At 38.8% G+C, this 25,011-nt stretch overlaps 1 protein-coding gene across 5 annotated transcripts in view; it reads left to right on the forward strand.

Annotated features, from left to right (window-relative positions):
- The window catches only part of DST (dystonin), a 313,286-nt gene that overhangs the window by 200,704 nt on the left and 87,571 nt on the right, over positions 1-25,011 (forward strand). For all 5 annotated transcript variants that reach the window (XM_075707064.1, XM_075707065.1, XM_075707066.1 and 2 more), the window contains 13 exons: positions 5,817-5,969; positions 7,079-7,312; positions 7,593-7,874; positions 9,665-10,210; positions 12,621-12,797; positions 15,303-15,426; positions 17,391-17,599; positions 17,873-18,190; positions 18,361-18,527; positions 19,068-19,224; positions 19,487-19,613; positions 23,275-23,337; positions 24,350-24,585. In XM_075707064.1, coding sequence (XP_075563179.1) covers positions 5,817-5,969; positions 7,079-7,312; positions 7,593-7,874; positions 9,665-10,210; positions 12,621-12,797; positions 15,303-15,426; positions 17,391-17,599; positions 17,873-18,190; positions 18,361-18,527; positions 19,068-19,224; positions 19,487-19,613; positions 23,275-23,337; positions 24,350-24,585 — 2,793 coding nt within the window. The remainder of the gene's footprint in view (positions 1-5,816; positions 5,970-7,078; positions 7,313-7,592; positions 7,875-9,664; positions 10,211-12,620; positions 12,798-15,302; positions 15,427-17,390; positions 17,600-17,872; positions 18,191-18,360; positions 18,528-19,067; positions 19,225-19,486; positions 19,614-23,274; positions 23,338-24,349; positions 24,586-25,011) is intronic.

The raw sequence follows: 25,011 nt of genomic DNA on the forward strand, positions 1-25,011 counted from the left end.
GATACTACTGAGCCTATTCAGTCTGAAAATACCTTTGACACTAAACGGACATCCTGTAAGAGTGAAGAAAATAAAACACAGCTTAAGGTTCAAAGTTCTCAGCTTCTTGATGATATTGCAACATCTGACATTAGTGTAACAGCCTTCCCAATTAAAAAGCAAGCTACTGATGATGATGAAAGTACTTGCACAAATTTGCTTCTGTCAGAATGCTTTATTCATAGTATGAATAATAACAGTAGTACCATGCCAACATTACATTCAAATCATGAGCAAAGACAGAGAGAAGCAGTATTTGCAGAGGAAAAAGTATTAAATGATATGGCTGGTATTGAACAACTAAAGGAAAGTTCATCCCAAATGGACAATAAATTCCTTGTGGATATGCCTTATGTGAGTGATGGCGATAGTTCACTTAGTGACCAAGTACATCCAGTCACCAGTAGGAAGTGTGGTCAAACAGGAGGAGGTTTTGAAATTCTTCCAGAAAATAAAAATAGAGTAAATATTATGAAGGAATGTGATATTGTGGGGGTAAGTAAAAGTCCCATTCAGATGGAAAGCCTTGGGGAAATATTTGATGCATCAGTAATGAAAGCTGATAGAGAAACTCCTGTTTCAAGTAAAGAACAAGTAAATGTTGATCAGGCTTTGCTTGACATTGGAGGTGGTGGGAAATCAGATGAATTTAAGAGAGATTTCAACATTTCTGCTTCTTCAAAACAATATACAACAGACGCAGAAGGCGACGGCCATTCAGAATTGGATAAAACTGAATCCTGTTGCTTTGAGGACAGGGAAAGGGGGAAAAAGGTTATACTGAATGAAAAGGATTTTCTGCTAAATACGAAAGAAATGCATTCAAGGGAATTTAACACTTATTCTTTTCCCCCAACTGATACAGTGAAACCAAAGGAAATCAGCATAACTAAAGAAATAGGGAGATTTATCTGTCAAAATACAGACAATGTTCTTAAAGACTTTTCAGAAAACAAGAGCAGCAGTGATAGTGAATTTTCCCCAGTAAAAGCAGATGCTTTAGGAAGTATTGAGGATGCTAAAGAATCAGAAGATGGGAGTGAAGTGCTACCTGTTGGGAGTCATACCCATACCACTGATGTTTCTTCTGCAATTCTGAGCAGCGTAGGGGCTGACTTGAATTATGGTGCCCAGAAAGAACACGAGACGCTGAAAAACACAAAGGGAGAAAAGTTCCTGGCCAGTGAAACTTCTTCCCTTGGAAATGGTTTCAAAAAACAAATGCCCATGGAGTCATTACAAAAGGAAACAGGACCCTGCAAAGATTCGCAAGTAAAGAAAGGTATTTTACAGTCACCAGAAATGACTGACACACTAATGGAAGACTTAAAGAATATATTACAAAGGAAATTGAAAATGGGACATGTTTACTGCAAGCAGGAGGGTGAACCCCTAAGTTTCTCTGATACCAAAAGTTTAATGCACAATTTACTTACAATGGTTAGAAGCACCCAGCTTGGGAGTGACATGTCGAGTGGGTCAAATCTCAAGCAAATAAGCCATTGTGTTAGAACTCCTTTAATGGTTACCACACTGTGTGCAGAGCCAAAGGACAGTGATACTCTTTCAATGCTTTGGCCTGATTGCAGAAGTCCTGATCTTCTTCGTGATATTCTGAAGCACGAATCCTGCAAGCAAAGAATGGATGATCCAGATGAAAGGAAGAGTGAAGCAGCCATGAAAGCTCCTGTTCCAAAACTTACTGCTTCTGAACTTCTGGAGATTTTTCAAATCTCACCTGGAGATGAAAGTGCAAGCAAGTTAGAGGAGCTGATAAGTGGTTTGCTCACAAGCTCACAGGTTGCTGGTATCACAACAGAACGAGAGGGTAAAGGCAAAGTAGATGGGCTTTGTACTCTTTTCTCAACAGAACAATCGGAGTTTGGATCAGAAATTGCTAAAGAGAAAACATTGGCAGATGATGCAGCCATTGCTTGGAAAAGTGACCAGGAGCATGGAAAGTCAGACAGCTTGCCCAAAGGGTTTACTGAGCCTGTTTTCAAAACAAAAGAAGCAGTCCTGGAAGACACCCCCACTAGCACGGTAAGTAACAACAGCTGGTATGTGCTCCATGTCCTGTGTTAAAGGAATTGCATGAATCCTTCCAAGCGCTAGAGAGAATAATTAAACTGGAAAAATGGTTGAAAAATTAAATGATAAATTTAAAATAAATTATAATTAAAGCAAGGACTTTTATTGCTTATTTTCAAGTCTGGCAGTTTGGAAGATCTTTTCTTACTGTTGAAACTAATTTTCAGGTCAGTGGAGTACAGCAATGTTTAAAGTTAACAGAGAAAATACGGGGACACTTGGCAGTGCTTCAAGATATGAAAAGCCACCTAGATAACCAGCAGCCTGTTAGTAACAACCTGGAAGTACTAAAAGATGAACTGGAACAACTAGAGGTAAGTAAAGTGTTCTTTATGCTTGTTACTTCAGTGATGGGTACTAGGAAGAGCCCTTAGATAAAAAAAAAAAAAATTGTATTCAAATATAATTAAAGTAATTCAGATATAAATGTCTTTCTTGCTTAATAACTTAATGCATTTTATATATGTTTTCTTTTGTAGTCATTTCAATCAGGACTGGCTACCTTTGCAATTATCCTGAAAAAGGACATGAAGTTGACAGAAGAGTTTTTAAAGTTTTGTCATGGGGATATTCCTGAAGAGAAGCTTAAAGAGCTAAAGATAAGCTATGACTATTTGCAGGAAGCATTTTTTGTGGTCTGTGATACATCTTCGAAACGAGCAAAACAAATAGTCTGTGCTGTTGACTCAGAAATGGTATGTTTTTATTGGTGTATGTTTTTATCTTGGTTTTCTTCAAGGTAATTCAGCTAAAAAGAAAGGATATGGGTTTGCTTTGTTTTGTTTTATCTTAATATAAAAATACATGTATGATTCTATTTAGTATGATAGAAAGTGTGACTAGACTCCAGGGGCATAAATAAATATACAACTTCCCTTTCTAGTCTAAGCTTGCAGTATTACACCAGCAACTTTTAAGCAAGCTGCAGAGATTTTCAGACTGGATCACAGAAAACAGTAAAATTGTGAATGACTTCATAGTGAATACTGATGATCTAGAAGAGAGGAAGAAATGTTTACAGCTACTTAAAGTAAGTATTGTTTATGGCAGGTGTTGGTGCTTCTGATAAATGTTACTACTTACTATGAATTATTAGCTAGGTTTTGTACACCTGCTCATTAACTTCTATTGCTTAAACAGACAGCTAGAACTAATTACTTAAGATGACAACTACTCGATAATCCACTAATAAAATCTTGTTGATTTGCTTTTTGTCTTGAAAAAAATTTTGATAGAGTTTGACTTACTAAGAAAGCTATTGCTTCTGCTTGCATTTGTTGCAATAAATCTGACCGGTTTTGGAAATCTAATTTATAATACAAATATTTCAGTGATTAAAATTGGATCTTTATGCATAAGATCCAGAATCTTTACTGAAGTTCAGTTACCTTCCAAATCAATTATATGTGAGAACAGAAGATGAGAGACAAAAAGCCTCTTCATTACACACTCCATGAAATGAGTCATGAAAAACAAATCAGATCAAGTTTTCAGTAAAGTTCATACACCTCTGTATGTCTGAATGATAAAAATGACATTATTTTGCTGTGCTTTAATAGGGTTCCAGCATGCATGGTAATGTCATAGGGGCTGCACAGTGTGTAACAATGGGCAGGATTTGCCACACTGCTAGAAATGGGGCTTCTCGCTGAGGCGTTAAGAATAGGAATGCTTTCAAGTACATATTTTAACGTTTCTGGGTCTTCAGACTTAGAACCTAGAAATGTTAAACCTAACCTGCCATAAATCTTCCAGAGTTGAAGGTCAGCCAGTTTTCAGATATCTGTGAGAGAGCAAAGAAATAGAGATGTTCAAGGTCATCTTATTTATTGCTTGGACATGGACTGTCCCACAGGCAAACCATGCAGTAATTCAGATGTTGTACCTGAATGTGTCAGAATGATTCTGACAGAGAGTTTTGATTTACTGTGGCCCAACTGTCTTGCAAAAGCATTTTGGAACAGGAGCTAAGAACAGAGGGTGGTGATACCTGTGTTTTATTTGTACTGAATTTGTCTTCATTGCTAGTCATTTCCTTCTCTTCATTTACAGAACAGTGCTGCAGAGCTCGGCTGTAAAAAAATGCAACTGGAGGCCACTGCGTTCGATGTTCAGTTCTTCATTTCTGAACATGCCCAAGATCTTTCTCCTAATCAGAGCAAACAGCTGCTGAGGCTCTTAAATACCACCCAGAAATCTTTTCAGGAAGTACAGGAAGTAATAACATCTCAAGTGGAAAATTTAGAGACTCAATTACAGGCAGCGCAAGAGCTGGGTGATCAGAAGGTTTGCTTTTCTGTGTAAATGTGTGCTGAGTGTTTTTGTCTATGGATGAGGAATTTTAATACCAGCATGCAGTATTAAGTGATTCTTATCTTCTCAGTTTCATTACAGATACATTCATAATTCTACAAAGATGGTATTGATCAACTTTGGTGAACTGTCATTTTTGTCTTTCCTTGGTGCAGTCACAGAAACAAGATATTAGATTATGGACAGATACGGTTTTGGGCATTCAGATCTGTACAGCCTGAGGTGACCAGGTCTGCTGTTTGTAGCAATGAGAGAAATTTACTTGAGGTTTCTCACAGGTGTTTGTTTAGCAGCTATATCAGTAATTAAATACAGCAGTGAACTCTTCTGGCTGAAGCTGTATTGAACAATGAATTTACTATCGCACCGTTGCTCGTCACGTCTGTCCTGCTGAAGACTTTCTTTTCCTCTGATTTGCCAGGCCGTCTGCTTATGTGATCCTTTTTCTAGGTCTTCATAGTCAAAGAACCAAATTTGTTTAAATCCTTGCTAGCACGGCTTGTTTTGACTGAGACAGGTTAGAGGGACAAACATATGAGTAAATCAGCTAAGATATTTGCAATTTTAGGCATGGGCACTGGGAAAGCTATGAGTCAAGTTGGGACAGTTACCTCTTCAGCTGGCATGGCTGCAGTTGGCAAGCATAAGCAGCCTTTGTAGAGTCAAAGGAGGCTGATAAAATGCTGCAGTGTAACTGTGTCTCCTCTCATAGAAGCGGTGTTAAGACTCAATCACCACCTCAACTCCCAGTTTATGCATAATGAAAGGTGTTTTAGCATTCTGAAGGCTTTGTACTATTTTACTATTTTAAGAACATTTGTTACCATCATACTTTGTGAAAGAAACATAAAATTGAGTAAAGGAAAGACACAGATAAATTTTCTAGGACTTAGTAACAGTAATGAGCTTGCATGTTTTATTCTTTTCTACTGCTTAAAAAGTCAACATTTTCTATTCAGGTAACATATTATGCATTACCAGCAAGAGCTAACTCACAATCACAACTAACCTCTGTTTTGGTATCCTTTTTTCAGAATTAATAGTGATTATCACAGGTTTCAAGCGGTTAAGAGACTGGATTTTCACTCCTGTTATTTGGAGATTTCATCTTTCACATATGTGCATGGCCAGACTTCTACTGGGCAATTCCATCAAACATGGTCTCTTTTACTTACAACATATTTGAGGTTTATCCATAACTTCTGTATGTTCATCTTGCTCTTTGTACCACTGCTATCATGTTTACAGCATACTTTTAAAATGATTGCTTTGCAATACTGATGTTCAAAAGTAATTCCTATTAGATTGTCTGTTAGTTCCTGAAGTGAGGACGTTTTTGTTTTATTGTTCGATTGTATTTGGCTCTAATATAGGAAGTGGCTGAACGGCAGCAGGAATGCAAAGAGAAGCTGCAGGAAATCTGTGATTTGCTTACACAGACTGAAAATCGACTCATTGGACAGCAAGAGTCTCTTGTTATTGGAGACACCAAGGCTGAGCTCGAACAATACCAGACCAAACAGGAGGTATGCACAGTTCTGCTCAGTTAAGTTAAAGACGACTGAGTGCACAGACGAGTGACTACGCTCTTTTGTTGCATAACAAGACTGTCATGTGAGAGGACAGTAAAATAGATTTGTTTGACCTACCAAAAGTAAAGGCTTAATGGCATGCATTTAAACTGCTGCTCATGAATACACTCCAGAATGTGACAGTGGGAGGAAAGAAACTTTCAAACTAGGAGACACTAGAATAGGGAGTATGTACTAGACATTCCAAGAAACACTCTTGGATCAGGCATGAAATTTGTTATATATTAGCTTAAGATTGTTCCTGTCAGATGTGATAAAATAATGCTTTTTTCTTATGCTAAAATAATTGAACCAGCTTTGTAACTGGTATCAGAGAGTGCTTATTCCTGTTCACGGTATTTTGAAGAATTTTGCTGCAAGGCTTTTTTAGCTGACTCTATCATAGGACTAGGCAAACTGCTTTGGATAACTAAAGCTAAACATCTGTCCACTGTGAAATTTAATGGACTTAAACATTCTTTGGAGATTAAAATGTTAGGTTGATTACAGTTAAAAATATTCTTATGGCATTTCTGGCCTGAAGAAAACCAGGAAATACCTGGAAACTTCCACCTGGGAAAGAGGACTACAAGTTTCTGACTTTTATTCAATCCCTTTATTTTTTGCAGGTTTTTGTTAGGATAGTAATGGAATGGAAGTCGTCAGGAGACTCACCTGACTACAGTATAGCAGTTTTACTTTATCTCTTGATATCTGAAAAATAAGATATATTTTCTTCTGTGTACATGGAAATACAATATTTGAGCTGGTAAACAAAGGAGAAAAAGTGGCCTCAGTCCGAATAGGCGTGTAAGCAAACAGACTTGCAATTTACAAAAAAAAAAAAAAGACAGATTGAACTGCAGCAACATTGTCAGACGTTGAATTGATTTTATTTTTTTAATAATCCTATTTGCAATTTAGTAATGTATTATGTACTCTCCCAAGCTAGAAAAGACCAGTGTGGTGCTTGCCCCTAGAACAGAGAGAGTTCCAGTAAGGTTTATTGGAAAGATCTGGTGAATAATTTATTTACTCCCATTTGCTTTCTTTTTTGTCAAAAGGAGATACAAAAAGACATGAGAATGAGTGCCCAGACACTGGCAGAGATTGTGAAAAATACTGAAACCTTCTTAAAAGAGAATGGAGAAAAGTTGTCACAAGAAGACAAGACTATTCTTGAACAGAAACTGAATGAAGCCAAGACAAAGTGTTTGCTCCTTAGCCAGAAGGCAGAAGAGTCCAGAAAAGAACTGGATAAAGCTATGACAACAGCAATTAAGCAGGAAACAGAAAAGGTTTTTAGGCAACCATTTCATACCTTTATTCAAACTTTTTACGTGTCTTTGGGGATTAGTCTTGCAACTTACTGTTGATATACTGTGGAGAGATAAAAATCATATTTCATTTGGGTGACTAATAAACTGCTGGTTTATTTTCTTTATAAAATAAACAGCAACATAATGTAAATGAAAAATTTTGTTTAATGTTAATGTATTTTAAATGGTCTGTTTGCATATGATATTTTGTAGTGCTTAAAGAAGATTTCTAAACTGAAACTGTAAAATTTCAATGTAGGTTGCAGCCATAGAACAGCTGGAAGAAAGTAAAAATACAATAGAAAATCTCTTGGACTGGTTATCAAATGTGGATAAAGAAGCAGAGCACGGCCGGAAATTCAAGCAGGCGATAGAACAGAATGGAACGCACTTTGAAGAGGGAGATGTGAAGGGTTTGGAAGGAGAGGACGATGATGTCAATGGTAATCTGCTGGAAATTCAGCAAGATACTGAAACTCAGGTGGATGGACTAGTAAAAAGCACAGAAGATAATCTGAACCAGCAGTATCAGAAAGTCAAGGTACTGTTACTGGGTTTATTCAACATTTAGGTGCTAAGCATGTCAATGTGAGTTAATTCAATCTCATCCTTTCTGTCATAGACTTTGGAACAGGTACTAGGAAGTTAGTGATATACAGTGATAGGAATTTCAGTAGTTAGAATGTATTGCAAATGTGTCACTTTTTTTCCTGTTACTATGGTTGTTTCCTGCAAAATAAGAAAAAGGACATAGTCTATAAGGTAAATGTTGAGAATCGTGATGGTGACTATTCGTAATTTTTATAGTGAGAAATGAATGCAGGTGGATAAAATGCAAAAAACAGCAACATAAATTCATATCCTTTTTGTGACTTTTAAAAAAATCTTTGTAATAGCCAAATGATTCAACCCCCTGCAATTCCCTGTGAACACTGATTACCAATAGTTGCAAATAATAGTTTGCTGAAATTATGATTTCATTCCCTATAACTTTAACGCATGGGGAAAGCACTATTTGAAGGCTTCAGAAGGATGAGTTACATAAAACCACAGCACAGCATTTTAAAAATAGACTTTCCAGGTAAGATAATTGGAAGCATTTAAAATAATAAGAGCTCAGTTTTATGGCTTTTGTTGACTTACAGTTGAGCAACCAAGAACTTCTAGTTGTGTTTTGATGGACATGTTGATGAAAATGATTATGCTGGTAGCTGATACTATTTTGGATTTCCTTTCTTATTTAGAAGAAAAAAAAACAACCTAAGAAAATGAGATAATTTATTTTTGTATACATAATGGTTTTACTTACACTTTTTTGACAGTTCTTTTCCACACCCAATGCCTACAGGATAATTGCCCACTGTACTCACGGAAGAAAAGCATACCAGTCTATTTTATATAGCTATTTTACATGGGAATAGAGGACCTTCAGGAATGGAGATGTTTTGAAAGAATCTATTTGAAATATGGATTTTATTTGGCATACAGTTCTAGTTCCTATGACTTACTATTTTTTTATGAGATTGAAACAATTTGCATGCGTAGAATGTGTCTCGATTTTTAATGTCAGAAGGACCTGTTTTATGACCAAGTGTATTTGATAAGAATCACTGCTCTTGAAATTGAGAAGTTGGAATTAAAAAAATCAGATAATAATGTTTGTTCATTCAATATAAGAAGAAAGTATCTGTATTCTTTTTAATGTTTGATGCTTTCACTCCTTTTGGTCTGTTTGTCCGAAATGGTAGCTACAATATATGTAACAGGAAATGGAACAGTTTTGATTTGGAAAGTTGCCTACTTTTGAATGCTTTATTTGATAAATCCTATTTTGAGACAGGGAGCAGGGAAAATTTTGATTACACTAAGCACACTATCCTAAATGTTAAATAATAAGCAAATAATTTTTATCGGGGGGGACAAGATTGATAATGTCTAGGTTTACTATACAGAGTTGTCTTTTAGAAGTACAGGAGAAAGCATTTGTGTGAGAGACATATATATATCCCAGTATTTCCGAGTTCCAGTGATATTTGAAGACTCTGATTTGACCCTGGCCTGTATATCTGGCTAAAATTACTGTTGGATGTTTCGTAAAATTTTGAAACTGCACAGAAATATGATGACTAGGAATCATGCTTTCACTTAAATTACTCACAAAAAGTTTTTTAATAAATGATATGAAAATTAGAAAAGCTTTTTATCATTTTGATTGCCTTTATTTTACTCATAATTTCTAAGCAGAATTCAGCAGAGATTTCAAGACAGTAGTGGTCTAATGGAACAATCTGAGAAGGTGCTGGTCATAATTTTTCTTCTTTTTTCTTGTAGGCTCAACATGAGAAAATTATTTCACAGCAGCAGGCTGTCATAATAGCAACTCAATCTGCTCAGGCACTGCTTGAAAAACAAGGGCACTACCTTTCCCCTGAAGAAAAAGACAAGATGCAAAGGAACATGAAAGAGCTGAAGGCTCAGTATGAGACTGCTTTAGCTGAATCAGAACGGAAGATGAAGTTGACTCATTCTCTAAGAGAAGAACTTGAGAAATTTGACACAGACTATAGTGAATTTGAAAACTGGCTGCAGCAGGCAGAACAAGAACTTGACAATTTGGAGGCAGGTGCTTCTGACTTCAGTGGTATTATGGTCAAACTGAAAAGGCAGAAGAGTTTTTCAGAAGATGTTATATCTCACAAAGGTGATTTACGGTATATTACAATTTCTGGACAAAGAGTTTTAGATGCTGCAAGATCATGTAGCAAAAGAGATGGTGTGAAGGTTGACAAAGATGGTATCGATACTTCGGCTACATATGCTGAAGTGCAGAATAAACTGGATAGTGCTTCAGATCGTTTCAAATCTCTCTATACTAAGGTAAGTTTTATTTATACTGAGTAGGAAAGACTACTATAATTGATTTGGCAGTTTGTATAAAAAGGGGTTAGCTGATGAAACAAATACTGTGGGACATTATAAATTTTTGGTTTCTTAAAGTTAGATAACAGAACAAGATGATTTTCTAGAAGATCTGCTTTAGTCAGGTGCCAGACTATTTAAGATCTGAATGGATGAAATTTCCTGCCTTGTGTTGTAAGGGAGAAATCAGACCAGATTTCCTCATTGTTCTTTCTAGCCTTAAACAAACTCTTTGAGTTTATTACTGTATGGGATATCTAAGTAACATTTTGGGGTGGAAAGAAATTGTAATACTTTTAGATGGATAACATTTCTTTATGTTCCTTGCAATATTTCCCGCAAGTGCTTATTTACTTGGCTTCCTACTAATAAAATGAGTATAGAAAGAGAGAGACTATGCCGAGATTAACATTCAGAATTTCAATTTGATTTTTATCCTGAAATAGTTTGTCCCAATCTGACCTTTGTTGTCAGCACTAGGCATGCAAGAACATAGTGATTTGAGGATAGCAATTCTTTTCCACTAGTCTGCTAAGTAAATATTTTATCCTTAACAATTTGAGATTAGTCTCTAACTGATGGGAAGCTAGCAGTGCAAAATCCTCCATGTACCTTAGAGAGGGAAGATAATCCAGCTTTCTGTGCCAGGTTCACATGTGGAATCTGTCTGGTAGAACTGGACAAACATCACCAACTGGTCTCACATGCCAACTCTCTGTCTGTTTTCAAAAAGCCAACAAAGCATTGTGCAGTAGTGATAATATTCTGGAATTGTAAACTTTTGAGATAATTATTAATTGAACCATTTAAGAGACAGTTGCTGTCAGTAACCTGACTATGCCATTTCATAATTTTCTGAGATCATAAGTTCAGACTCCTTAGTAGAGCCTGAGTGTCCACTGATAAACAGTGTTAGTCTGCAGCAGTTGCCATCTCTGGGAATTTTCATCTCTTTAACATTTTCTTGCTCAGAAATGTAAATTCTGTAAAGACATGGGTTTGATCACTTGATTACAAAAACTGTGTAAACCCTGTTCTCTCAAACAGTTTATGAAGAAGGCTCTCCATTTACAGAAGCTCATTTTCCTTTTCCCACTTAATTTATATGAACAGTGAAACTAAAAGCTTGTATTAACACGTTGGATTTCCTCCAGTTGATTTATTGGATTAGTTTGAGTGTGAATGTAAAGATTTCATTGCAAAATTTTCAGAGAGCTTATTTTTATGCACATAAAAATCCTATGCCAGCAGCTTGACTTGTGGTCTCAGATTTGTCAACTTGCCAAATTCTATCCTTTACGTATATACATTTAGCACAGACATAATAGACATGCTTTAAATATTTGACCATAAATATGCAGAGCAAAACCAACACAAAGCAGACTTTTCTTATTAAACTGAAGGACAGACTTTTTAAAAGCGAGATCTTCCAAGTTGTAAATGGGTTTGTAGTAACCTTTTTGCCTTTTGCAAAAGCTTCTTGCTTTTAATAAATATTTATATTGCTTTTATTTTTTATAAATGTGTATATATATTTGCACACACGCATATGAGTTTACAGGCTCATATGTTGAAGGAATCTTAGTTCTTAGTTAACTGGTTGTGTAAATGCATGCATTCTGTGTTTGCCCACCAGATGGAGACCAAGTACCATATGTAAATATTAAAATACAGTGTATGGAAGGTTCAGAATATAAATATTTGAAGTAACTGTTTATAAATATTATGACTTGATACAATCAGATTTTGCTTGTGAAACCATCTCCAAAAATTCTGAAAGAGTTCTACTGACTGTTTTATGTGATGATTCACTGTATACATTTGGGGCATGCTAACATATAGGACTAATAGGATCTTGGTCAGATGACGTTCTTAAGTGACCAAAACAAAGCATATGTGCAATATCGAGCCATATCAGTTTGGATTCACTATGCAGGTAAGGTAGTCATGAAAGCAATACCCTGCTGTGTATATTTTAATGAACGTACACATATCTTCTATCTTTTTCTTTTTTTTTTTCTTTTAAAAGTTCTAGCTTCCACTGGCTACATTTTTGTGTCAAAGTGCTGATAAAGAATCTTTACACTGATGGATCAGAAAGTACTCCTAAAGCTTTTCCTGTTGTAGTACAATGGGTTAGATTCTAGTTTCCCACCTGCATCAGTGAATTGATCCTAAATCACGCTTCAGGAACATAAACTGGGAAGACCTGCGTAGCCTGTCCAGCTGTTGTGCTTTAGCTCAGAAATCAGTTAGTAGAATGATGACAGGAAAAAATCATGCAGTATTTCAAGACTTGAGATCGATCTGAAATGCAGCACACAGTTTAATGCCTGGGTATTTGCTTGTTTGTTTTCTACTCTTTTAGTGTAGCATCCTTGGAAATAACCTTAAAGACCTGGTGGATAAATACCAGCATTATGAAGATGCCTCATCTGGACTTTTGTCAGGTCTCCAGGCCTCTGAAATAGCTGTGAACAAACAACTGTCAGAGCCAATTGCAGTGGATCCCAAAAATCTCCAAAGACAACTAGAAGAAACCAAGGTGAAAAGCTTTAAAAAACAGAAGTACTTTTGTCCTAAAAGGAACTGGTTTTTGTCTGAAAAAAACAGATAATCTAATATAATCCAAGTGGCTGCAGGCCAAATTCTTGCCTTGCACGTGGGCATGCAACTTTTATAGTTCTGAAATTCAGCTGTCCAGAGTGTTATCTGAAAAGCACTAGGGTGAAAAAAAACAAAGGGGGACCAAGATGCCATTAGCAGTGGTGAAAGCAAAATGTGTTTCGTATCGCTCAGCAAATGATAGGGTGAAATCTGGAAAGTTTTTGAACTAAGAAAGGATTTAGTGGTTACAGTTTGCTATCAGAGTAGGGCTTGGGACTGATCTCCTGATAGAGAAGACCATTTGATGTTTGCTGCCTGTGACACTTGCTTTTTTTCTGTTCACATTTGTGTGTTACTGAATTATGAAAGGAATCATACTGGATAAGCAGCGCGAAGTGACTAGTCTGTTTTCCTGCTTCAGTTGTATCCAGTACTATATGCCCTGCAGAGTGTGAACATAACATAATTTGCGCTGCGCAGAAAAACAGTATTTTGTTTCCCTCCCCCACCCCCCGAGGGAGTAACTCACAACTTTGTGTAAATTCTAGTAGAGGCAAGACAGGTTAGCAATGGAGCTTGTGAAGGTAAAATGCCGGTTGGCTGCGTAAAATGTAGGTTTACAAAAGGCTTTAGGAACCCAAGTATAAGGTGAGTTATATAAAGTTTCATACAGTCTGTAGTCTTTGAACTGACTTATATTTTCATAAACACGTTCAGTCCTCTATACTATAATTAAAATGCAGGATTATTTATTTTTCAGTCTGGCATTTCCTCGCTGTTTTGTTGTGCTGTGTGGGGTATCCATGCAGGTCTGATATGTTTGCTATTGAGAAATGATAGTCAATGGCTCTTGGAAAGTGCATGCTTTAACCATTTCCCTTACATCAGCCTGAGCAGTAGTACCTTTACTACATGGTGTCTTTCAAATCTGTCACTGGAAATGCCCAACACTTTGGTGCATGACACATCAGAGGAGACAAATCACAGCAATGTTGTAAGACAACAAAATTAAAAGTGTAAATTTTGAACTCCTAACAGTGAAACAATTTAGGTACATTTGTGCTCCCAAGCACTAGAAAAGTGGGAATAACACCAATTACAATTTGAAGCTTCGTTTAAACTTTTTGTTCCTTATGCCAAAACGAATTATATCCTATATAATGCCAATTTTCATGCAAGTAATACAAAAGGAGTGAGTTCTTTTATGAAACGCCTACACGGATTACTTGCCACACAAAAGAGCACTCAATGACTATGAGCTGGGAAGAAGGGAGAGGGTACAAAGTGTCAAAAGATTCAAAGGAAGGGAAAAAACAGGAGGCTGAAGAAAGCAAGCCAATTAATGAAAGCAAAACAAAGAGTATTTCTGAAGAAGTCAGGTGTTGCAAGTTAAAGCTGTCCCTTGTAGCCAACACATGCAGCTGATAATCCAGCTAGACACAGACCTTGGCAGCATGGTGGGGTCTAATCTTTTTATGGGGATTAACTGTTCTTCAGAATATTCTTCAGTGCCCCTGGCATCAGCTTGCTTGCTTTCTGTCAGCATAGTGTTTTGGTGTACTGTTCTGCTCTGGGTACCAGTGCTGAATGCACTGACATGGCTTCTTTGTCCTGGCAGGGCAGATAGGATTACCTTTTGAGTCATATGTTCATTGAGTTAGTCTGTATCAAAAAATAAATGAGAAGTCCTTCATTTTGGACTTCGGTAAAGTTCAAGTGAATCAAGACAAGTACACATCATATACACTAGCACAGAGGCCTGAAATAATTAAAAGACTATTCACCCAGAAGTACTTTTATACACCAGAGAGAGAAAGCCACTTTCAGAAGTTGCTTCAGCCTTCCTGTCTGACTCTGGAGTGAGTCATGGCTGGGCTAGTCTCTAAACCTGTGTTCCTTGGTTAAATGGACAAACCCAGGCAAAATTCAGTGACACTGGCTCCAGGAGGTTCCTGAACTGTGAAGGCGATAATTTTGTTTCAAGCTATTCCTGTTTACACCATGATACCAGCCTGATCCTTTGTCAATACAACTGATGGTGAATGTGTAACTACTGCTGATGACTGTATGTTTTTCCCCCTGAATTGTTCTTTGATGCTGAGTTGAAAACTGTTTTTTTCTTTTGGATAGTGTATGAGTCTGTACAAGTGGTCTTTAAAAACAATTAATCAAAAGACACGTTTTGAAGTTACATGCAAGAATTCATTGAGGCAGAGAAGTATTGTAAAACAGGAGATAAAAAAGATGGTGAATAAACTAAAACAAGGGCCAGAAGGTCAACAGCAGTCATAGCCACTGGTGAAGATTTTTCTTAAGGAGAGGTCACAAATTGAGTTAGCTTATTGCCAGCACTGAGTTTAAGTTGTATGGCATATCTCAAGCCTTGCATGTGTAACTATGAGCTGTATTAGAAAGCATAACTGATAATTGTGGAATTTTACAGGTTCTTCAGGGACAAGTGTCTAACCACCAAATTGCTGTAGAAAAACTGAAAAAAGCTGCTGAAGTGTTATTGGATACAAGGGGAGAGTTGACACCAGACAAAGATGAGATTCAGAGAACACTGGGTAAAATGTTTGCTTTTCTTAATACCTCTTTTTATCTCTTGTGTCTGCATGCAGGTACTGGAAGAGACAAAATACAGGGCTTCCACATTGTTGTGTCACTATTCGAGTCCATGTTTTGTTGAGTCATAAGCTATTACAACATAGTAACTTCATTGTTGGTCTGTCTCCTACACTTGATCCATATGCTTTTCACTTAGAAGCTGTCATTTTATTATTCACTTTTTTTCTTCAGAAATGGGGATTATGTTTAATTCACATGTTACAGATGGGCATGCCAAATAGAGTTAGTGATTTGCTGAGGATCATAAATTCACCAGTGAGAAGGAGCATGTTCAGGTACAAGGAACACAACTCCAAGTATCTGTTTCCAAGCAGTTATTTGAAGTTTGCTTAGCCAAGGAATTACTTCCTTCTGACTTCAAGAAATTGTCTGTGGTGGGTTGAGGTCTTTTCCAACCTAAATGATTCTATGATTCTATGACCTTGGCTGGCTGCCAGATGCCCACCCAGCTGCTTTCTCACTCCCCTTGCCCAACAGGATAGCGGTAGAAAATGAGATGGAAGAGCCCATGGGTCGAGATAAAGGCAGGGAGGTCACTTACCAGTTACCATCATGGGCAAAACAGACTTGACTTGGGGAAAATTAAATTTAATTTATTGCCAGATAAAATAGGTTTCAATAGTGCAAAACAAAGACAAAAACAACACCTTCCTCCCACCCCACTCTTTTTTTCCAGGCTTACCATCATTCCTTCCTTTTCAACTACTCGCATCTCCTCCCTGCCAAACAGTGCAGGGTGGATGGGGAATGGGTGGTTGTGGTCAGTCCATAACAGCTCCTCTCTGCCACTGCTTCCTCCTCACACTGTTCCCCTGCTCCAGCATGGATCCTCTCCACGGGCTGAAATCTTTCAGTACAATCTTGCTGCAGTGTGGGCTCTCTGTGGGCTGCAGTTCCTTCAGGATATCCACCTCCTCCAGCACGGGGTCCTCCATGTGCTGCAGTGTGGTTATCTGCTCCAGCATGGTCCTCCACAGGCTTCAGGGGAATCTACTCCAGCACCTGGAGCACCTCTTCCCTCTCTTTCTTGTCTGACCTTGATATCTGCAGGGCTGTTTTTCACACTTTTCCCCCCCCTCACTTCTCACTCCCAGGCAGCATTTTCCCCTTTCTTAAACACATTTTCCCAGAGGTACCACCAGCTTGGCTGAGGAGCTCAGCTGAGCCCTGTGGTGGGTCAGTTGGAGCTGGCTGGAACCATCTGTGTCTCATGGGGCAGCCCCTGGCCTCTTCTCACAGAAGCCAAAAACCGTGCCACCACCAAAACCTTACCACCTACACCCAACACTCTTTCCTGTCAGTTGTGAGAATTAGTACAGCATGACATTCACCGCTGTCTGAAGTTTGAAGACTCTCTGTGTGTATCACACAACTCTCTTACTGGAATCCCATAAATAACTTCCAGAGCAACAAAATAAAATGACTGTGCAGGCATGCCTCTTTGGAGTTGGTGATGAAACTCCATGGGAGGTGCATGGAGCTTGTAACTTTCAGAGGCTTATCCTGAAAGTGTTGAAGGTCTAATGAAGAACCAACTGGAAGAACCTTTCAGCTCTAACAATAACATAAGAGACATAACTGTAGAAGAGCTGTCTTAATACTCTGCTATTTTATTTCTTGGGAACAGTCAGCAGCTGTCATAAGCTAGATGAAAACCAGCTTCTAAAAGCTGGGGAGCACAGCTGTAAGCTACTCCCTCATTTCCCTTGTCCTATGGGCTTCTTTGCTCTATTTGAAGATTTTGATCTTTGCTTGTGTGTTTTTACTAAATAAAGTGAATGGTTTTGCTTTGTTCTAATGTAGGTAATTTTTGACTCACACTTACCTGGTGAGAACTGGTAAAATGAGTTAAAAGCTTAGTTTGGCTAAAGGAAAAAATTGAAATACACTTTCTCTTTATCAGATGATATTGTGGAGAGGTATGACAATTTATCCAAGTCTGTGAATGAAAGGAATGAGAAGCTCCAAATAACTCTGACACGATCCCTAAGTGTGCAGGATGGTTTGGATGAAATGCTGGATTGGATGGAAGGTGTTGAAAAGAGCCTTGAAGAACAAGATCAAGTGCCTTTGAATTCTGCTGCTATTCAGGATATTATTAGTAAAAGCATTGTAAGTAGCATTCTCTGAAAGAAGAAACATTTGTTTCAAAATTCAGATTTCAAGAAAGAATTAAAATCTGTTTTGTGCCTTTAATGGATTCTAAATACTTAATAAAGAGGACTGTTGCATGAAGTGAAACTGCACATAAGGATTTTTGTAGCTGAAATAAATAGATCTACGCTGATGGTCTAGCTGTACTGATTTATTGCTTTGCGTGGTGGACTGGTTTCACTTCTTAAAATTTAGTTATAAGCAATACAAAGTAGTTCTTGCTTGTTTCAGATGCTAGAACAAGACATTGCGGGTCGCCAAAGCAGTATAAACACTATGAATGAAAAAGTGAAGAAGTTCACAGAAACAGCAGATCCATCCACTGCATCCACACTGCAAGCTAAAATGAGTGAACTTGCAGGACGGTTTTCTGAAGCAAGTAACAAGCATAAAGAGAAGCTTATGAAAATGGAGGAGCTGAAGACTAAAGTGGAGTTATTTGAAGGTCTGTCAGAAAAACTTCAGTCATTTCTAGATGAGAAAAACCAGGCACTCAGTGAGACAGAGGCACCCAGAAAGGATGTTAGTGAAGTGTCTCAATATATGCAGGTACTGTACTGTTCCATTTGTATATATTGTGCATTTCTGGTCTAACTCGGATTGAACAATAAATAAAGCATGCTTGTTTCCCAACTTTGGTTGCTTAGCTAAAATCAAGAATTTAATTTTGAACAAGTGATTGTAGAGTCTAATATAAAGAATGTAATCCTGTTTTGCAGGAAGCTAGTGTAGAATTGGCACAACATAAGAAAGATCTGGAAGTTTTGCAGCAGCTTCTTGAAGAACTTTCATTCCATGCTCTTCCTGGAGATAAAGCATTGGTATTAGAAAAAGTAAATGCTTTGTCAAAGAAATTCAGAGAGGTAGAGGAGACTGTAAAGGAAAAGTAAGTTGGATAATTAAAGTGTTTCTGCCTTGGCTAATAATACAGCGTGAATGTTGTGATGACTGCTGTCCTCTTGCATGCAATCTCAAGAGATTGCAGTTAACCACAGAGCAGAGATTTTTTTTTTTTTTTTTTTTAATTAAAAAACCCCCAGAGATTCTATTTGGAAATGCCTCTGTAGTTTGTCTGGTTCAAGAGCTCTAATGTTGGCTGTGAAGACAAATGACTTCAAATTTTGTGACATTCACAGGAGTCCTGTCAGTTCTAAGCAAATGCTACTTCTCGCCTTCTCTGATAGAATATATACCGTTTTGAATCAGGCTGCAAAGGAAAACTGAAGAAATTATTAGAGCTTCTGTATAAGTTACCTGTACAGCAAAACTAGATTTTCTACATTCTGCTTATATCCATAAAATTAGTTTTTGTGACCCTTTGAATTTAGGAACAGCAATATCAGATTGATAATATCTGTTGATTTAGTTATCAGAAGGAATACTGACATTCAGTGCTCAATTTCTTTTGTTGTCTTTAATTATCTAGAGAAGAGGATGTATCATCTTGTCAGAAACAAATGGATACTTTTGAGCTCCTTGTAGAATCATTAAAGAAATGGATAAAAGAGACTACAGAACGAATTCCAGCAGTGCAACCCTCTCTGAATACAGAGGAGTTAAAGAAACCTTTGGAAGATGTATTGGTAAGACATTGTAGATGAGAAGTGAAATATGGCTGAAGGAAATAGGGCATCTATTAGCAACTAAAAGTACAGACTTAAGGGGTAAGCAGTCACAGTAATTGGGACTAGGGAGCTCGCAGTCTGCATTTACATTCCCATTTCCTTTGCATGTTTGGATATACTGCAGGGGATTCCCAAGTAGCAAGGCTGTTCCTTTTTCTGTAGTAGATCTTTTAATTTTGAAATCACTTTTGTAATGAACAAATGACTTTTTCTTAACCAGAACTTAAAAGATGAATGGACATTAAAAGCACCTGAAGTGCAGAAAATGAATAGCAGAGGAACATTGCTGTGTAATCTAATTACTGCTGTGACTTCTCCTGCTAAACTAAGAGCAGTTGCAAAATCAGGTATGCATTTGTATAATCAGGTAAGCCTAACATTTCAGGAGTTTTTAAAACCTTTAAGACAAAAATTAAAATATTTCACCCTTGGATTAGCTTTCTGAATTTTACGGCTTGTGAGAAGTCAGTTAGCCATGTTTGTTCTGACTATTGTTTGCTGTGACTCTCATTTAAACTGTCTAGCTGCTGTAGTAATTCAGTACCCATTCTGATTGCTTTACACTGCCAAAATAGTGTTAAAGCGCTTTGATGTTGTGGTGGGTTGACCCTGGCTGGATGCCAAGTGCCCACCAAAGCCGCTCTATCACTCCCTTTCTCAGCTGGACGGGGAGAGAAAATATAACGAAAAGCTCATGGGTCGAAATAAGGACAGGGAGGGATAACTCCCCAATTACCATTGCGGGCAAAACAGACTCGACTTGGGGGAAATCGGTTTAATTTACTACCAGTCAAATCAGAGTAGGATAATGAGAAATAAAACCAAATCTTAAAACACTTTCCCCCCACCCCTCCCTTCTTCCCAGGCTCAACTGCACTCCCGATTTTTCTCTACCTTCTCCCCCCGAGTGGTGCAGGGGGACGGGGAAAGGGGGTTGCGGTCAGTTCATCACACGTTGTCTCTGGTGCTCCTTCCTCTTCAGAGAAGGACTCCTCACACTCTTCCCCTGCTCCAGTGTGGGGTCCCTCCCACAGAAGACAGTCCTGCATGAACTTCTCCAACGTGGGTCCTTCCCATGGGCTCAGTTGTTCACAAACTGCTCCAGCGTGGGTCCCCCACGGGGTCACAAGTCCTGCCAGCGAACCTGCTCCAGCATGGGCTCCTCTCTCTGCACAGGTCCACAGGTCCTGCCAGGAGCCTGCTCCAGCGTGGGCTTCCCATGGGGTCACAGCCTCATTGGGCACATCCACCTGCTCTGGTGTGGGGTTCTCCATGGGCTGCAGGTGGATATCTACTCCACCGTGGACCTCCCTGGGCTGCAGGGGCACAGCTGCCTCACCATGGTCTGCACCAGGGGCTGCAGGGGAATCTCTGCTGCGGTGCCTGGAGCACCTCCTCCTCCCCCTCCTCCTTCACTGACCTTGGTGTCTGCAGGGTTGTTTCTCTCACATATTCTCACTCCAGCTGCAGTTTTGTGTTCCTTTGGTTTTTTTCCCCTTCTTAAATATGTTATCCCAAAGGCGCTACCACCGTCGCTGATGGGCTTAGCCTTGGCCAGCAGTGGGTCCGTCTTGGAGCTGGCTGGCATTGGCTCTATTGGACATGGGGGAAGCTTCTAGCAGCTTCTCACAGAAGCCACCCCCTGTAGCCCTCCTGCTACCAAAACCTTGCCACACAAACCCAGTACAGATGTAAATGATTAACAGGTCCTAAAGCTGTTACTTCAGTATGTAATTCCCAGATAATGAACAAAGTGAACAGTATCACAGTTGCCTTCACCTCATCCCAGAAAACTTCTGATAATGGGAAACTGACTGATTCTCATCGGTGTTCAGTGCTTCACATATCCACCAAGTCTGCAAGTAGGACAAATACAAACCCTGCTTTTGCAAACACTGATGTACCTGCACACCTTTGCTGCCACAGACACCCCTCTTTCACAGCCACAAGGCTATTCTGTGTGACACCAAGCAAACACATAAAGGTTTGCAGAGTCATGGAGTTTTTGTTAGAAGGGTGATGAGGACATGGTTTATCTAAAAAATGAGCCTAGGTAAACCTACTCATCCCAATATGATAGCATAAGTAATGCTAGTCAATATTTTAGTTGAAACAACAGCATGAAAGGGATTCAACTCCATATCCCAGCATGACTTTCCTGGGCCTTTCCTGTTTGTAGTCTGGAGCTTCAGCTAAATCCTTTTTACCGGTAATCTGATTTTAAAGACAGCAAATCTATTTCCATGATTTTCGCTAGTGTTTAAATGTTAATTTGTTTTACAGAAACCAGTAATTCCGCTAAGTATCATTCAAGCCATAGTTCAAGGCATGTGGTACCGAGGGTGTTCTAATGGCTGTAAGCACGTTTTCAGTCAGTTCTTCAAATTTGTTTTCAGACGTAGTCAGTTCAGGTGTGTTGGCCTTCATTAGTCATCTGCAAAGGACTGGGACGATAGACTGCCAGAGGACACCTATTTGGCAAGAGTAGAGCACTTCTCTTTTTCACAGCCCTTTGTAGTAGCTGCCTCTGGTTTCATTCTTGTTTGAATTCTAAATAAAAATCTTTCAGAGGACATTTGGGAACCTTATATGGGATGTTTGGGCTCCTTCGTCTGCCCCTTTCTCTACTCCTATGCATCCAAATAGAAAAATAATTAAATAACTAGCATATAAGAGCAGCTGTAATCCTCCAGACTAGAGTATTCACCCTCCTAGACAAGAGCTGTACTGTGCATCACTTAATCACGGTTATAAATACTGGAGTCCAGCTAATAGAGCATGAAGATTTACAAGGCTCTGGCTGGGGCCTGTGACTCCTCTTATCTGGTTTATTTTCTCTTGCCATCCTCCAGCTGCCTCTAATGTGGTCCTCACTGTCCAGCTGGTACTGTGGGGTGGATGCATAGCCTTTTCGAAGGCAGCCATTAATCTTTCTCTGTTAATTGCTCATCTGGGAATACATATGTGCAAAAGAGTGGGAAGTGATTCTCCTTGCAGTTCTATGTGGCTTGACCATGTGCCCCAGCCCTATGGTCTGACTGTTTTACAAAGCCAATGTAGCCCTGGTTCCAGAGGCTTTGAAATTATGTGCAATTAGTAGGGCTGCCTGGGTGAGTGGCTGCCTCCGAGTGACAGTAAGGATTCCACATTGCAGTCCCTGCCATGGAGCACGAGCTCAAGTCTTGCTCATGGCAAGATAGGGAGGGATTTGTCTGGTGGGTATCAAGAGCTTTTTGTGCAGAGGTATGGCTCTGCTTAATCATAGAGTCATTTAGGATGAAAAAGACTCTTAAGATCATTGAGTCCAACTGTTACCCTAGCACTGCCAAGTCCACCACTAAACCACGTCCCTAAGCGCCACATCTACACGTCTTTTAAATACCTCCAGGGATGGGGACTCAGACACCCCCCTGGTGGGTAAAGGTGTCCTGAGTAAGCAGTGCCTTTGGTTGTGGTGTCTGCAATGACCACTTTGAGCTTCTTTAATGTTTAGTGCAGTCCTCAGAGTCTCAGCGTTTGCCAGCTAGCCCTCTTCCAGGCCATACCCAGATATGGCTGGGTAAAACCATGTTCTCAGTAGGCAGTAGGGAACAGGTTTGTTTTGGGGAGAGGAAGGAAGTGATGTTAGCTGTATGGATGTGAGTAGGGCTCACAGCTAGGGCACAGACGTTTGTCCACTATAGTCATTTATTTAGCATAGTATTGTGGGCGGTAGGACTGCTTATACATCACGCATATGTGCACACCCATCCGCTATGCATATGCTGTGCGTATGTGGTACCACTTATGGTACTAGCTGGCTGGAGCAGCTTAAAACATATAACAACCTTAAAAAAGATAAAAGAGTTTAAATAAAATACTTGCTATTACAAGGTTAGCATTCAGATACTTCTTTAATGTTACAATGAGAGCTATATATCATGCTGTTTTGAAGAGTAAATGCACTGCTGGATTTTTGGTGGGAAAAGGCCCACATAATCTTGGGACTTGGTCTCTCTTGATCCACAGGTGGCACATTGTTAAATGGTGAAGGAGGAGCTCCAGGAACTCAGGATTTCCTGAAAAATAAAGGTCAGTAAAAATTTCAGGATGTGATAAAGAAATGCACTTGCCAGTTACTGTTAAATATGTAAGTATTTTTAAAATGTTGTATATAAATCTGCTTGTAGCAGTTGCTACTAGACTGAAATTTCACATCACCATGACATAAGGAAACTATATTGACTAGGACATGATACTAAAATTAATTGTAAAAAATACTTACCTTCAGTATTTTCCTTGAAGATAGGTGAAACCTGGCTGTGTTTTCTGAATCAATATGTATTTCTATAAATGTATACAGGGATAGCTATTTTAATATAATGCATGGCTTTTGAGAGAATTCTAACGTGTGTATGTGGTTTGAAACTTTTTAACACCAGCGTTCACAACATGCACATACACAAACATACATGTACAAAGATACCCATTTTACATACATTGGTATCACTGTATATGGCCAGCCCCTTTACAGAAACAAAGGAACTTATATAGGCATTTTATACATGCTTATGGATACCCACTTACCATGTCCCGAGTCTGCAGTGTCCATTCTCCTAAACTACAGTCTACTTAGTACACAGTCTGCCTGCTGTGTTCTCACAGTGATAAAACACATTTATAATGGTGCATGAATGTGAGCAGAATATTATTGCAGTAATATTAGGCTGTCATACAAGCAACTGAACTGTAGTCCAGTACGTTCAACTTCTTGTCATGGAATTGTTGCTTAAAATATTAAAATAACAATGGGTAGAAAGATTGTAAGGCATTTGTGGTATTTGTGTACCTGTGTGTATCGAAGTAATGATCTCTGTGAAATGAGAAGCTCTTGCAAATAGGAACTTACATCAGGTCATTCAGGTGTAGTGTTACCACATTCAGAGTGAACTGGAAATAACTCTTAATGTGTTTAGCGACTTCTTATTTGGGGGACTATTGGCTATTGTAACTCAGAGTACTGTTTGGAAGTTCTTGAAGTCTAAGTATTGTTTGCAGGGCTTGTAACCTCTAACATAGTCATTGTACATCTCTCCTTTTACAGAACTGACAACTGTTCAACAAGCCATGTCTGATGTAAATCACAGTTATGAAGATTTGGGAGTGTTATTGAAGGAAAAGATTTCAGAACTAGAAAGTATGCTTTCAAAAATGCAGAATATTCAGGAAGAATCGAACTCAATGATGCGGTGGTTGCAAAAAATGGACAAAACTGCATCAGATTGGGAAGCTGCTCCAACTGATAGTGAAGCGGTTAAAGCCCAAGTTGAGCAACATAAGGTACTTTGTGCCTTCAAAAAATACTCTTTCTTGCAGTTACTGGGAAAATTCTATTTGAACAACTGAGATCTGAGCCGAGCTTAATGTTGCAGAGATTATTTAAATGATTCTAGTAAGCATGCCAGTCAGGATTAGAGCAAATCTGGCAAACTGTGTCAGTGGAGTAAAAGGGGCACTGTGTCAGAGAGGAGTTGTGCAGGTCAGAAAACAATAATTTTGGTGGCCAGTTTAAATAGGTGAGGCTATATTGATTATGCAATAAACTTTTTTGATTGCCTTAGTGGTTTAGAGATATATACTGGATTGCCTGTAAGATCTGAAGGGCTATATCTATCCAAAAGCTGTTCCTGCAGCTGCTGGTTCACTGACACTCCACAGACCTCCCGGTCTCTGCAGCTGCAGCGGCTTATGCCTATTCCAAGGCAG

This window comes from Pelecanus crispus, chromosome 3, assembly GCF_030463565.1.
Source record: "Pelecanus crispus isolate bPelCri1 chromosome 3, bPelCri1.pri, whole genome shotgun sequence".
NCBI lineage: Eukaryota > Metazoa > Chordata > Aves > Pelecaniformes > Pelecanidae > Pelecanus > Pelecanus crispus.